The 14,620-nt window shown below is 41.5% G+C and overlaps 2 protein-coding genes across 2 annotated transcripts; both read left to right on the top strand.

Moving 5' to 3' along the window:
- Nucleotides 1–30: 30 nt before the first annotated feature.
- Nucleotides 31–4,124, top strand: mibp (muscle-specific beta 1 integrin binding protein). Its single transcript, XM_088312968.1, has 8 exons — nt 31–218; nt 1,465–1,555; nt 2,177–2,225; nt 2,393–2,567; nt 3,274–3,345; nt 3,435–3,541; nt 3,671–3,756; nt 3,889–4,124. Exons 1-7 carry the CDS (start codon nt 193–195, stop codon nt 3,754–3,756), a joined length of 606 nt encoding a protein of 201 aa, XP_088169094.1. The 5' UTR covers nt 31–192; the 3' UTR covers nt 3,889–4,124.
- Nucleotides 4,125–7,571: 3,447 nt separating this feature from the next.
- On the top strand, nt 7,572–12,509 carry loxl5a (lysyl oxidase-like 5a). Its single transcript, XM_088313147.1, has 7 exons — nt 7,572–8,390; nt 9,333–9,441; nt 10,313–10,450; nt 11,681–11,837; nt 11,923–12,018; nt 12,085–12,200; nt 12,304–12,509. The coding sequence occupies exons 1-7, from the start codon at nt 7,625–7,627 to the stop codon at nt 12,308–12,310; spliced, it is 1,389 nt and encodes a 462-aa protein (XP_088169273.1). The 5' UTR covers nt 7,572–7,624; the 3' UTR covers nt 12,311–12,509.
- The last annotated feature ends 2,111 nt before the right edge of the window (nt 12,510–14,620 follow it).

Raw genomic sequence — 14,620 nt, 5'->3', positions numbered from 1 at the left:
CGTTCTGACGCTCGGCACAAGTTCCTCGTACGTAGGCAGTGACGTCACACATCTTCAAGAACATATAAATCCAAGTGGCTCGTGCACATTTTCAAAGAACTAAGTTGTAAGACGACGCAACGTGCATTTGGTGGGTCGTTTGGAAATTGAAGGACTTCGTTCGTGTTTCTTCACTTGAGAAGAGACGAAAAGATGAAATACGTTATTGGAATCGGCGGGTAAGTCTTTGGAATTTTTACACGAGCCTTACATATTTGACTACTTACCAATTTAACATCGGACTCGCTTACATTTTAACAAAATGACACACAGTTAGTTACAAACTGTGCAGTGAGACCACACAAAACATTTTTTCGCACGACGTCACTGTTGAAGTGTTTCCCAATTCTCTTCATTTTGTGGTGTTGTACACCGGCAATGTAAACGTGCCGGGTTTTAATTCACGTCCGGCGACTGTTTGGTTCCATTGAAATGAGCGGGACTTTTCAAATGTTACCGCGAGACTTTAACCCAAAATGGAGGGAGATTCAAAACACAAGCTTTGACTGAACCGCTCACTCTTCAACACATTTCTCCTTTCAAATGGCTGACAACACTTATTCCTATTTTACATTTATTTCAAACGTGTGGTTTAAATGTTTTACGTGCTACCTTGTCTAGTAGTTGTAGTTCTACGATGCTGCGCCACACGTGGCGCCATGTTTACATCTCTCTGTCGTTTCTAAGTAAAGGTCTGTCGTTAAAAAAAAATAGAAACTCGTATATTATATGCTTATATCCAAAGGTGTGGGCCCTCTTTGAAATGTCCTTTCAAAAAATAAAAATGAAAAAAATAAAGATGATCACCTTTTCCCCCAATCATTAAAGATGTCAAATATCAAAGGGAAATGTTTTTTTAGAAGGCCAGATTCTTCCTAATTTCACTAACATTGGGCTAGTGAAATAAATTAGTTATTGTAAAAATATTTAACTGAAATGAGCTGCACCTGTAAACATTTCACCATGCATGGTGCAATGTTCTGCTACTACAGAACTGTCTAAAAACACACTGAAACTATAAATGATTGTACTTCATATGAAATATGAGTAAATGTCATCCTTTTTAAAACACTAATTTTATAAATGTACTGCTGTACACGGTTTTGGTTCAAGCTTCTTGGGATTTCCCTCCATTTTTGAGATGCTAGCATTGGTAACCTTTCAAATGGGCCCCCTCCAAATTTCCCACAATATTTCCATTAATTGCGGTGCGCCTAATTTAACATGCGTCTCGTTTCATCATTGTACATTTTATCTTTTATTCCCAAGAAATATTACGAATATCTTTGAGGATAAATGCCACATGGCTACCATAGGCTACTCCAAATCATATTAAATGCTTAAATTGTGTCTGTTAAAGACAAATTCACTGCATTAAAAAAAACTTCTGTTTTACATAGTTGCACCTTTTCTTCTGTTTTGCAGAGTCACTAATGGTGGCAAAACGACCTTGACTAATAAGTTGATCAAGACGTTGCCTAACTGCTGTGTAGTGCACCAGGATGACTTTTTCAAGGTGAGTTTTAGCAAGTAGAAGTTGAATTGGGGTTGTATGCCCCCCCCCCCGACCCTCCCCAATAATTTTTCATCATTCAAATATAGCCTGCATGCAAACAAAGTATCTCAAGTTCCTTCCACAACACTCCACCCCATGGGCATGCTCACATCTGCTTATCTTTCTAAGTGTTTCAATCATACTTCTACTGTTGGTTGTACAGTGAATCCCCGTTAATATACAATATAATAGGAATTTTGATTCATGTTTGTGTTTTCTAAAAGAAAACAAAATGACTTGGACTATTATTTTAAGAATAGGTTTCTCTGCTTTTTGGGAACAAAAAAAATCTTGAAATTAAAAATTGTGTTACTGTACATTATTCCTCCTTTTTTGGGGCAGGGGTTTCAAGTTTTGAACTGTACTAAAGCTCTTCTAGTGCTGCTCTGAACTGAATTTGACATTTGTCTGTAAAATGTATGATACGATGACCCGCGATATAGCGGGGGAACACTGTACTGAATTGACTTGATGAAATCAAAAGCATCTCCTTCATCTCTCTTGACACACTCCCCACCCTCTTCATGCGTTTAGATGCCTGTGAGGTTGCAGCAATGTTTTATTTGGTGACTGTTATTTCAGAAACCCGATCAGATAGAAGTCGGGGAGGACGGCTTTAAACAATGGGATGGTAAGACCTCACTGAAGACTGCCACCCCCTTTCGACTTTGTATCGTTAAACCTCCAAAAGAGGCCATTTATTAATTTGGACAATCCAAAAACGATTATCTTTACGATATAATTCTTTTTTTCTCTTTGCTAATGTACCGTTTCTGTTTCTCTAATGTTGTTCCGTAGTGATCACAGCTTTGGACATGGAGGCCATGACCAACACCGTCAAAGGCTGGATGGACAATCCGGTGAAGTTTGCCCGGTCGCACGGTGTCCCGTTGTCTTGTTCGTCCGACGTGGCCGACCCAGATGAGCAGATCCACGTTCTGATTGTGGAGGGCTTCCTGCTCTACAATGACCCGTAAGTACATTGAAGACGTGATTTATCCTCAAAGGGGAAATATAAATGTTGGAGCAGAACAGAGAAAAGTAGCATTCAAAAAGATTTGTTTTGAAAAGATAAATGGAACATTTTTTTTCTTTGATAAGATAAAGTGTGTGATATAGTAGCAGATTAAATCCGGACATTTGGGGTTGGGAATGGATTAAAGCGTTTCTTGTGAACCGATGCTTGCGACTTCACCCATTTGCTGAGGTTTTTTTTCCTATCCTCCTGTTATTTGCTTAAAAACAGATCTATTGATTTTTATTTTTTTCTCTGCTGTAAAGCCCCAGGTAATAAGTAGATAGACCAGGTTTTGGTGGCATCTTGTTGCCAAGCAACTACTGTGAAACCTCGGTTTATGAATTACCTCGTTGAAGAGACCTTTATTTTATGCACTAAATTTTCAAAGAAATATTACCTCGGTTAATAAAGTATTTTCAATTTCCAAACAGTTTGGGCATGAATGGGAATAGGGTTATTTTGGGTGTCTGGGGTCACATGATTGATTTGGAATCGGTCCGTGCACATCTAGTGCATAGTCTCCTGCAGCTGGAGATAAGAAGTTCAACTGAAAGGACCTTTCTGTGTTCAATATGAATACGCCGATAAGCAGTGCAGATAGACGTACGCTTGTAACATGTGTTCGTGTTTCTGATCACCTTTTCCCGTGTGCCCTCTGCAGAAAGCTGCTCGACATTTTCAACAAGTGCTATTACATTGCTATTCCTTATGACGAGTGCAAGAGGAGGAGAAGGTAACTTGTTTTGTTCACATTTCAACTTATTGAAGCAATTTCTGCAACTTATCCCCAAAAAAGTCATTTTTGTTTTGTTTTGTTTTCAGTACAAGACAATACACAGTCCCAGATCCTCCTGGCCTGTTTGATGGCCACGTTTGGCCAATGTACCTCAAGCATCGCAGAGAGATGGAAGACAGCTGCTTAGATATTGGTAAAGCTTGCAAGGATGATTTTTCCCTCTCCCTCCCCACCCACCACTAATGTGTCAACTCAATGTTGAAGTTCTGCTTTTTTTTTTCTTTCTTTTTATTTTTAATGGTTCGTTTTCTTTGTTTCACAGATTACCTGGATGGCTTGAAAAGCAAAGAAGAGATCTACAACCAGGTGTATGAGGACATTCAGAACAACCTGCTTAATCGTTTATAGGTGAGAGCACTACTACTTTTTTTCCCAAGCGTTCAAGTGCCACCCTTTAAGGAAGTCAATAGTTGGAAAGCATTTGAAAATGTATTTTACATGATTAAATGTTTAACCTTCTGCTTTTGTGCTTTCTTGCAGCATGAAGACAGCACTCCAGTGCTGTAAAGATATTTGTAAATAGACATGAGATTTTTTTTAATATCTGTTTTCATTATTTTTTTTTGTATAAATTCAATGAATTCCTTTTAACTTATCAGTGTTTTGTTTTTCCCCCTCTATTGTTGAACTGATTTTTATCTATTATTCCACCGGACTCTTTGGAAGCCAATCACATTCTTCTTGTGCCAATAAACATGTTATCATGTTTAAGATGACCAAGCATCCGAGTCATCTTTTTTGCTTATATAGCACGAATAATTATCACATGAACATTTTTTTTTTTTTACTTCCTGGAATAAATGATGGCTTAAAATGGTGGTTTTCAATTTTAGTTGCATACTGTAACTTGCAGCCTGGCTCTGCATCCTACATTACCAGAAGTTTATAATTTGCTCAACTCCATGAGGCAACAGATCAGGATACTGTCACTGACTTTTTTTCTTTTTTTTTTAACTCCGTGCCCTGTCTCATGGTTGGAGGAATCGGGGCCATTCCCGAATCCCAATAATAGCAAGACATGCATATCATGGATTTGCAGCAATTAAATTGTCTGTTTTCATTTGGTGCGCATTGACTTCTGGTATGTTTTGAGAGCTTCACGTTCTCCCTTAAACTGCTGGATCAGTCCTATTAATTCCAGTTCTGAAATATCACCCCCGTTTAACCCCCAGTGGCATGCCGGAATACGCCAGGATGAGTGAGCCTCAAGATTTAGTATATTAGCGCTGGATTCTCCACACGTGAGGTTACGAGGCCCATGTTGACATTGCCTACATAAAACTAGGTTACAATCACTTTGTGTGTCCCTTCTGAGAATCTCTTCATCTTCAGAGTATGAGCTATATATATTTTGACTGTGAGTCATTGCCAAGTGGAAAATAAAATTGAAAATTTAATTAATGAAACATATGGACAATATATTGAATATATATTCTAACATGGTAAGTGAATGTTAGTGTAAAAAAATAGGTAAAGTTTCACACCTTCCCATCGCTTTCGTCACATATGGCAGAATGCAGCAGCTCACCTCAAGTACGTGTCATTTCTGTTTATTATCGTCACTCGTTATTGAAACAGTATTCCTGACATCAACTGCGGCTTGGCGAAATGTGACACATGTCTGTCTTGTGGAAATGGAGTGACAAGGGGATTGTTTGTGACGCCCTAACAGATGGACGCGGTCGGAAAAGGCGCTGGCTTGGCTTCCCGGTGCTAAAAGTGACAGCAGAGTGAGTGAGTCAAACCGGCAGATGAGCACACGCTCCCAATTGAAATTCCCTCATCAAGTACACTCAAACAAGGAAAAGAGTCGTCAAGGTCGCAGCCTTCGCGTGTCAGTCATCTGCGTGTGCTCCTGCCAATGGAATGGACTCGTAAAATGAATGTGAAGTTGACAATTTTATGTCGTGAAAACAATGGCTACATTATCCCAAGATGCTTTACGAAGAAACCAAAAAAACATGACCTCAGTGCACTACAGTGAGTGTGTGAACTTTTTTGGACACCTAAACAGTCAACACGTACAAGCAACCATACAATCACACAAGAAGGCCGGAGTCCGTATTTGAACCTGCAACCTCAGAACTCAGCTGGATGTCCTAAACCAGGCGTAGGCAAACTACGGCCCGGGGGGGGCGTTCAACGTTTTAAATCGGCCCGCTGGACTTAAAAAATATATAATTAAACCTTGTTAATGTTTTGTTTTTTTAAATACTGTGGTTTTTCAAAGATATATCTTGTAATGCTCAAGAAAACATACAGGTCCTGGTCCGCCTAAAGTGGAAGTCAAAATGTTTCCTCACGATAATATATATATTTTGTGCTCCCACGAGTCTAAACGTGGGGCAGTCTGATTAAAAATGAAAACGTTCAGTCAACAGCAAAATGGCCACCCATGGAATGAATGCAAAGGTGTTGATGATTTTGCTGCTTAATTCATATTCCACGAACGCAATCTTATTCAGAATTCCACATGTGGACTGGTGAGGATGAATAGAACAAATTATTGCAAAGAATATTTTTGACTTTGACCCTAAAAATATGTATGTCAGTGAACAGCTTGATGACTCGGAGAAGATTTCGGAATTGATTTAGTTTCCCTTTGGCCCTTTGGTCTTTCCAAGTGTCACTCATTGATGGTCTCGTATTGGACGTGCCAAAAGACATCACGTCTGCCAGGAGCTTCCGACCTAAGTGTGAGTACAAGACGGAACGATGAGAAGCATCTCGCCATGACGGAGGAATCATGCTCATGAGGTTCCCCTGGCCTCGAGACCACCGCCTGTCTGGACCTTGTGATTCAACACAAGTACTCGCGTTGCTCACACTTTGCCCATTTATATTTACAGATTGTTGAGAAGCTCTGAGTGCTTGGCTCCACGTGTGTGGGTATATTTAGATCTGTGCTTTTGTAATGCTGGTGGAGGAACAGACCCTGGGGGTGTTACATACTATCCAGATTCCAGACCTCTTTTAGACCTCTCAAAGTTGCAAAGAATAATTACTAAGGTGGAATTGTGAACTTGAGGTGCAGTCATTTTGTAATTCGCCCCTCTTGTTGACTGGCAACTGTCCTCGGTGGTCCACCGCCTTTCTACTTTCGCTTACTACTTTCAGTTTACCTGCCACCCTGATAAGGACAAATGCGAAAGAAAAGGGATGAAATTAATTGTTCGTCCTGCTAATAACTACCTAAGTCATTAGACTATAAGAAAAATAGTCACAACGATGCAGTGAACCACAATACTAAACACAAAGACAATCATTGACACAGGCTTGTATTGGATAATGAGTATTTAACTGTCGCCGGCGGTGTTTGTTTTAGTGCGTGTCTACTGCCACCTTGTGGTTGAAAAAGCATCGTGGCCACTTGAGGGCACGCACAAACTAAAATCGGGCGGAATTTCAGCATTTTCGCTCCCTTGTAACCAAAGTCACCTAAAGCCCGATTTCCTGATGTGTCCAAAAAAATTAAAAATACAAAAATTCTTGAGCGAATAAATTACGGTGTGTTGTGTGTTAAGATTGATTTTTCATCTCGTCTTTCGACAGTAACTCCACAAGGGGACGCAAATTCCCCATATAAACGCTATTAAGTAATACCAGTCTAGATGACCCGCAGACGTGCTGGTGTTGATTGCAAAAGAGGCTGCATGATGTAATTTGCAAAAGCAATATTTATATTATAAACTGGCAAAAACAACAACAACATTATAAACTGGCCTGCACAATGTGTTGCATTCAAATAGATGAGTATTCCCAAAATGGTCAATTAAATATTTGTATTATTTATTCAACTTCTTTATGTAAATAATACAATACCATATTGATGAAAACATATTTTAAATGAGATAAGGGGGTATGAATAACTTAATTCTATATACAATTTAAAGTGCTCCTGTTTTTTATTATTTAAAAAAAACGATTTGAACCAGGCACAGCTGTCACTTTTAAAAAAGAGGCCCTTCGTTGAGCATAAGACCCCCCCCCCTCTCCGTTCTAAATCATTGAGCTTCCTTAGCGGAGGTCTGGGCTTGTTGACTGTGTGCTGTCAAGTGACTCATAATCGTCTCAAGACAAACATTTGCCCAAAATGTGTCACTGACCTGTGACAAAATGGCTTGTGTGTTTATAACAGGAGCCTCCTGCAACCCACTCCCACTTTCACTTGCACTGCACCGGACCAACTCAAAGTCCGAAGAAGAACAAGTCGAAGATGGAGAAACTGTCCTTCTTGCTGCTCTGCCTTTTGGATGTTGTGGTGCGCCTGAGTAGTGCGCAGCATCGTCATCCTGCGCGCGCACGACCGCACCCGTGGAAGCACAGGTTCGAGTGGGAGAACAACGGCCGGGTGTACAGCTTACTAAGCACGGGTACACAGTACCGAGCGCCGGCGCAGTCCAGAAGCCGGACACAGCTGCTGTTGACCACCATAAACCGAGCTCCACTCCCTCCTCCGTCGAGAAGAGCATCCGCCGATCCGGGTCGTGTGAACACTGCCGATCCTAATTTGGTTGCAAGGGACCAAGAGTGGTCACCCCGCAGAGCAGCTGCCTTCACCAACCAGGAGTTCTCCGGAGGAGGCCAAAGCTCCTCTTCGGACGGCACCGGGGCACCCACGCAACAGTCTCCGCGTTTTACGCGCAGACTTGAACTTGCGAACCCGACGCCTCGCTCCACACAGGCCAGTAATGAGGGAGGGGACGCGACACAAATTCCGAACTCGGAGCGCAGAACTGACCCAGAACCAACTGCCGCACGGGCGATACTGTCCCGAAACGTGGTCGAAGTGCATTATACTCAACAGAGGAGCGATCCGATCCGCGCGACCACCAACACGAGTGAGCCTCGACGCGATCCGCAAAGTGGTCAGGACAGGAACTCGGTTTTTTATAACGTTTATCCTCCGGACCAAAGGAACAGGGTCCCCTCGCGACCGGTTCCACCAGGACCGGGTCACGGCACCAGCTTCTTCCATAACGGTATGATGCACACTAGAAAGCCATTTGAACATTTAGATAATATCCCAACGTGCTCTCAACTGCAAAATTATTTGCTTCAAACTAGAACGCTTCTTTTGTTCTCACCAGAAAGTAAATTTGACGCAATATTACAAAACAAATCCGGTGTACTAGAAGAACAACTGAGATGCGGTAGTAGAAGTACTGACTATGCAGTCAAGTGTCCTATTAGTGACACATTTTTCACTAATGACATTTCTGCACTCTTGTCACATGACTTGGACACATGCAACTAAGTTGCACTAGTAGAACAACTAAGAGTGCACTAGTAGAATGTTTTATCCCACTACTGCTGTCTACTAGTGCATGTCATTTCTACTCACTAGTAGAATGACTAGAGTGTACTATAACACCTACTGTAAGTCTTACTACTGGCTCTTTTTCCAACTGTCCTCCACTAGTCTACAATATTGATGCTCATGAGACCTAGAACAAGTTAGTAGTGTTAGTAGAATGACTATGTCATACTAGTTTTACATTTTTCCCCACTATTGCCTTTCCTTTCTCTACATTATGACTGCACATGAGTCGTGCAACTACGGTGCACAAGCAGAATAATTTGGAGAGGGCACACCAACAGAACAAGTACATGGTAGTGGTGAGGTAAAAGTGTGCACTAGGTGAAGACTACATGCTACTAGTACTAATCATGAAATAAGAAATTCCTCCTTCAGATGTATTGTTCACACGCGTGTTTTAGAACATGACAAGAAGCTGGAGAACATGTAGGAAGAAATTCAAACTCCAAATCTCAGACTTGTGAGGCGGATGTGCTAACAATAATAGCAGTGATCACTTTTATCAAATCAGCACAAAGATGTCCGACCTCCGCCTCGGACATTTTCACACGTGACTGAACTGCCTCGACTGTACTTGACGCTGCTCATGTCTTGTCTTGCATAGGTCTCCCAGACTTAATTCCTGACCCGTACTACATCCAAGCCGCGTCATACATCCAACGAGTGCAGATGTTTGCACTCCGCTGTGCCGCCGAGGAGAACTGCCTGTCCAGGTGCCACCTCTTCGTGCATCACAGCATCATTTTCGACACTCATCATCCTCTTCTGCGTCCAGCTGCATTATTGAAAAAAAAAAATAGGCAAAGAAATACATTTTAAAACGTTTGATAACATGAATGTGACCTTTAACACCTGAATTGGATCTTTACAAAGTTTGTAAAAATAAGCAACCTCTTATAACTGTTGTTATAAGCTTTGTTGAGAAATCACATTCAACAAAATGGAAGTCAGCACACACGTGGCAACATTTAAAGGATGTCTGATAAACACAAAGTCAACTTCACCTATGCAAGCGGGATTTTCCTAAAATGTGTTTTCCTTTCTACCAGAAGCATGAACATTTTGCGCAAATGCTGACTGTTATTTGGAACTGGTCCTAATTCCCTCTGCCTTGACAAAAAATGCAGTTCCAGCTCAGGAACAAAAAACCCGAATACTATTCATAAATACAATACATGAAAATGCTTCTCTTTGGGTGATGAGCAGTGCATTGTTTGCGTCGAAACACACCTTTTGGGATTGTGGCCAAAAAGTTTAACCCTTCTCATGCTGCTGATGCATATAAATGTGAGGAAACCTGAGTTGCACCACAATATGATGTGTGCCAGCCCACTTGGAGGCACACGAGCTGGCACATGCCAAAGATCTCTTTGCCAAGTCAAACAAACCATTGCTGAGATGAATGCAGCAGGCAAAACCGCAAAAGCATATAATATTATGACTCGTACCTTGAACCATATTTGCCATTAAACCAATCAAATCTGTTAAATCAAACTTTCCATTTCGTCACAAGCTGAATTCCTTGCAACATGTGTATGATAGCACATGAGTCAAATGTATTTCCTAACTTGACATGATGTGCAGGTCTGCGTACAATCCGAGTGTGAGTGATCTGGATTACAGGGTTCTTTTCCGATTCCCCCAGCGTGTGAAGAATCAAGGAACAGTGGACTTCCTCCCAAAAAAGCCCAGACACAAGTGGGAATGGCACAGCTGTCATCAGTGAGTTCACAGCTCATTTGATCATTCCTGTTGTCTCAACTCAACTCAATTGTATTTTTGAAACACTTGTTGGAATTTATCTTTATATCAATGTTAGAATTTAACTTTAACCCAATGTAAACTCAAATAAGTAATCTGACTCCAATTTGCGACCTTACCCAACTCTCACACATCCAACAATATGCGCGCTCGTTCTGCAATAGAAAGGTATCAGGAAGCCGGCATTTTCACACACGAGTGGATTTATTCCTAACACACAAATCTACAACTTGAGTTTGGGTCCCTCTCAATACAGCTCTACACCTCTCATACCACCAGCGAATGTGTTCTACCCCCGAGTTGCCCAGTCCTGATTCATACTATACAACATGCAAAATGGCACAGACAAAGGCATCCTGGCATGATTCTATTGGCTATGTGTATTGCAGTTAACTTTAGCTCGCTCTCATTGGTCTTTCTCCTCCCGCCGAATCCCGTGGCTCCTCCTGCGTGCGATTCCCCCGATGGCCGCTCCTTCCCGGAGTCATCTCGTCTCGCTCAGCACCTTCTGTTTCTAAAACATTCCATTCTTGCACAACCCCCGCAACCAGTTTCTCGCCACCAGTCACACTCTCAGCATTTTACAATATCACATTTTCATACATTGGATGCACCAACATCTAATGAACTATGTTAAGCTCAAACTCTTATATTCCTTTAATAGTCAAAAGTATGAAATCCTTTAAGTGTAACTGAAGTTTAGACCATGCTAATGACCAGACATTCAGGAGAGGAATGCAGGAAGATTAGATCACAGCTGCACCACAGGAGGTGTGAACGAGACCCCTCTGAAACAATGGACTTCCATGCCAGGATCACAAAAGTGGCTCCGAGCCGTCTAACCTTTGTTCAGTTTTAAATTGACTGCCATTTACATTATCCTTTACACTTTAAAACAACCACCGCTGTATGAAAAGTGCTGTTCTTGGAGCAAATGGAAGTCATAAAAAATTTGTCTGGTTCAGTGGTATGTGTGTCTGGGGAAGCTGGCACCTGTTGCTAATGCTAACAGCTAGCTGCTAGCCAGTAGTAGCCACTAACGCCGAAGACCTGTGTGGTGTCATACAATGACAGTTTCATTAACTAATGTTTTGTTAGCGTCCTAATTTAGCGACTGGATATAATTTCTATCTTCCTGCCAACTGGTCTTTGGTTCCATCGAACTGTTGTGACTTTTTTGCTTTTCTGCAGGCACTACCACAGCATGGAGGCATTCAGCAATTATGACCTGCTGGATACGACCAATGGACGCAAAGTGGCCGAGGGCCACAAGGCCAGTTTCTGTCTCGAAGACACGTCGTGTGACCGTGGTATAAGGAGACGCTTTGCCTGCACTGCTCACACTCAGGTCGGCTTGCAGAGGAATTACAAACAAGTCAGACACGGTAATACACAAAAGCAAGCTGGACTTATATTTTTTTAACCACTCTTAGGGGCTTAGCCCTGGTTGCTTTGACACCTACCACGCCAACATCGACTGCCAATGGATTGACATCACCGACGTGCCACCGGGAAACTACACACTCCAGGTAACGCAAATACAACAAGACATAAAATTTAGTTTGCTCAGTGAAATTTTTCCACATATTTCTCAGGTAACGGTGAACCCGTATAAACTGGTCGAGGAGTCGGATTTCTCCAACAACGTGGCCAAGTGTGACATCCGATACACAGGGAGTTACGTGCAAGCATCAAACTGCAGGATCGAAAGGTAAGGGACCACCTATTTGAGTCATATTTGCCATCTGTTTACATGACCAAAAGTGTTTTGGAGCTTCAACAAAACAATTGAAAATGGATCTTTTGTTTGGCAGGAGCTGACCGGAGTGACAGCAAATTGTCTTGAAGCTGTTTATAAGTCTTGCTGCTGAAGTATTTCTTCAAATACTACAACACTCCGTGGAATTCTAAATTATTGTTATTATTATTATTTTTGTTCAATTTCTAAATCCGTGCTTTTTTGATGAAATGCGATGAAATAGCAAAGACTGAGAAAATACATTTTGTGATATAAATTTTTTTTTGCATATATTATTTAAAATGTACCCCCCTTTTTTTTTTTACCTTGACAAGCCTCTATTTATGAAAGTCCATTTTCATGTATGAACTGTAATTATTTCATAAAGAACTAAAACGAGTGTCTTTCTACTGTCTTGTTTTTATAAGTCCTGGCATAGCTGACATACTTGAAATAACTTCAACTCCGATTGCGCAATCCCTCACTAAGTGGGTTGAGCAGCCCGTTGGCAAGTCACATCTCCGATATAACGATTTCAGACACTTTTCGATGTTTCCATATTTAATATTCCATGTATTTAATGTCTTCGTTGTATGCAATATTTCATTTTGTTGATTGCATAGAAGCACTGGAGAAATAATAAAAACGATGTGATTGTTTCAATACTTGTGGGCCTTCAGATGTGGAAATGTGAATGTGAAAATCTGCGTCACAGCCTCCTCGTCCTCGTCCTCGTCGTCTTTCCGCCCTCAAGGGGCTGTTTGCTGAGGGTGGGTCGTAGTGTTCGGCCTGCTGGGTGTGCGGGACGGACTGAACTGCAACTGCCTGTCAGCATTCCTGCTCCATCCCGAATAGCAAGAGAGAGAGACATTTCACAGATCCGCAGGCCGTGAGGGAACGCGACGCCGCCAAATTTGGACGTCAGCATACTGTTCCAATGTTGACGTGTGTGCCCGGCTCGCAGTCAACAAGTGTTTGTGCCAACAGTGACGCAACAAGTCGGAAGTCTTCACTGACCGGCGGGGTCTTTTTGTTTGTATAGTTGATACTAATGCGCAACATGATATGAAACAAAGCCAATCATTTAAAGTCAAGACAAACTCAGAACTGGTGGGCCAGATTATACCAACTAGCACATGCTGAAATCTGGGGCCATCAATTATTTTATTTTTTTTAATGAAGGACACGCCTGTCCACTGAGAAAATAAAGTCATCGTGCCGTGTGGTTATTTTGTTTTTGTGCTTCAAACCCTCAGTCGTTGGGTTAGGATGGTAGTTTTCTTATGCATGTATTGAAAAATGTATCGTCGTAAATGAATTTCATGAACCGCATGTGTTTTACTTGCATTTTCTCCATATTTAAAAAGTGTTTTTTTGTTTTACATGAGGTTAGGAAAATTGCCGTCTTATGTGGCCCCACCCAGTAGCACTGATGAATAATTGTGGGCCGCTCCAGCATTTCAATTGCCCAGCCCTGATCATGATAACATTTACATATTATTCCCTCCCATATTTGTGCGGGTTTTCTCCAGATTCTTTGGCTTCCTCCCACATTGTAAACATTCTCAATTGCCAACAGATGTGAATTTAAGCAGGAATGGTTGTTTGTCTAAATCTGCCCCTCCAATTGGCTGACAACCAGTGCGGGGATGCGCCCCCAGTTAGGATAAGCGTATAAAAGATGAATGCTTGGCAAATTCAAAACTGTAAATGAGAAGTTTCCTTCCTCTGGCGCTGTTTACAACTATTTAAGTAGCTGAATGTATTTGTGCTGACACATAACCTCACAGACATGCTGACACTTCTTTCACATCCCCAGTGTGTGCTCAAAGTCTGGGAAATGAGCGTCATTAGTGAAAGGCTCCGTTGCACTGTCGGAAAGCACGGCATGTATTTGCCTACGCCGAAGAGTTTGTTTGCAGTTGTGAGAAGCAGTTAGTGTTCGTGTGAGTGTGGAGCGAATCAACAAATATATTTTTCTGCCTCTGACATCCTGCCGGAGGAAACCATTGACATGGACCACTTATTCATGTCAGTGAGGTGACTTGTTGTTCCCTGTTTAAAATAGAAGAATGTGTGCCCACTGACTGACCTTGGTGTTTTCTCCTCAAGCCAGTGTGAAAAAAATATTTAAGGGAATATACCCGAGGTCAGTGGCTCTATTTTGAGAGCAAAGCTTAACTTATAAAGACCAAAACAGTTCTGTACAATAAATGATTTTGCTTGTTGTTTTCTAGATTAATTTATTGCCCAAAAAAAACACCTTAAATTAAATCACAATTGCATAATTGAGCAGGAATTTTTTAAAATTATTTTTCACAATTGTCCAGCCCTATCAGAGATTGTGGCCCTCTTCAAAAAAAGAAACCTAAATCCCCCCCCCCAAAAAAAAC

The sequence above is a fragment of the Idiotropiscis lumnitzeri genome, chromosome 13 (assembly GCF_059441095.1).
Source record: "Idiotropiscis lumnitzeri isolate Australia: NSW breed Sydney's pygmy pipehorse chromosome 13, RoL_Ilum_1.0, whole genome shotgun sequence".
Lineage (NCBI taxonomy): Eukaryota > Metazoa > Chordata > Actinopteri > Syngnathiformes > Syngnathidae > Idiotropiscis > Idiotropiscis lumnitzeri.
Note: the sequence above shows the minus strand (reverse complement) of the source record. Positions and strands in the feature narration are given on the sequence as shown.

What these genes read in the sequence shown, in the direction of transcription:
- mibp (XM_088312968.1), top strand. Translation starts at nt 193, where the DNA reads ATGAAATACGTTATTGGAATCGGCGG. An exon ending in ACCAGGATGACTTTTTCAAG is followed by an intron (nt 1,556 to 2,176) that starts GTGAGTTTTAGC and finishes CTGTTATTTCAG; the next exon opens with AAACCCGATCAGATAGAAGT. An exon ending in AGACAGCTGCTTAGATATTG is followed by an intron (nt 3,542 to 3,670) that starts GTAAAGCTTGCA and finishes TTTGTTTCACAG; the next exon opens with ATTACCTGGATGGCTTGAAA.
- loxl5a (XM_088313147.1), top strand. Translation starts at nt 7,625, where the DNA reads ATGGAGAAACTGTCCTTCTTGCTGCTCTGCCTTTTGGATGTTGTGGTG. An exon ending in GAGGAGAACTGCCTGTCCAG is followed by an intron (nt 9,442 to 10,312) that starts GTGCCACCTCTT and finishes CATGATGTGCAG; the next exon opens with GTCTGCGTACAATCCGAGTG. An exon ending in CCTGCACTGCTCACACTCAG is followed by an intron (nt 11,838 to 11,922) that starts GTCGGCTTGCAG and finishes AACCACTCTTAG; the next exon opens with GGGCTTAGCCCTGGTTGCTT.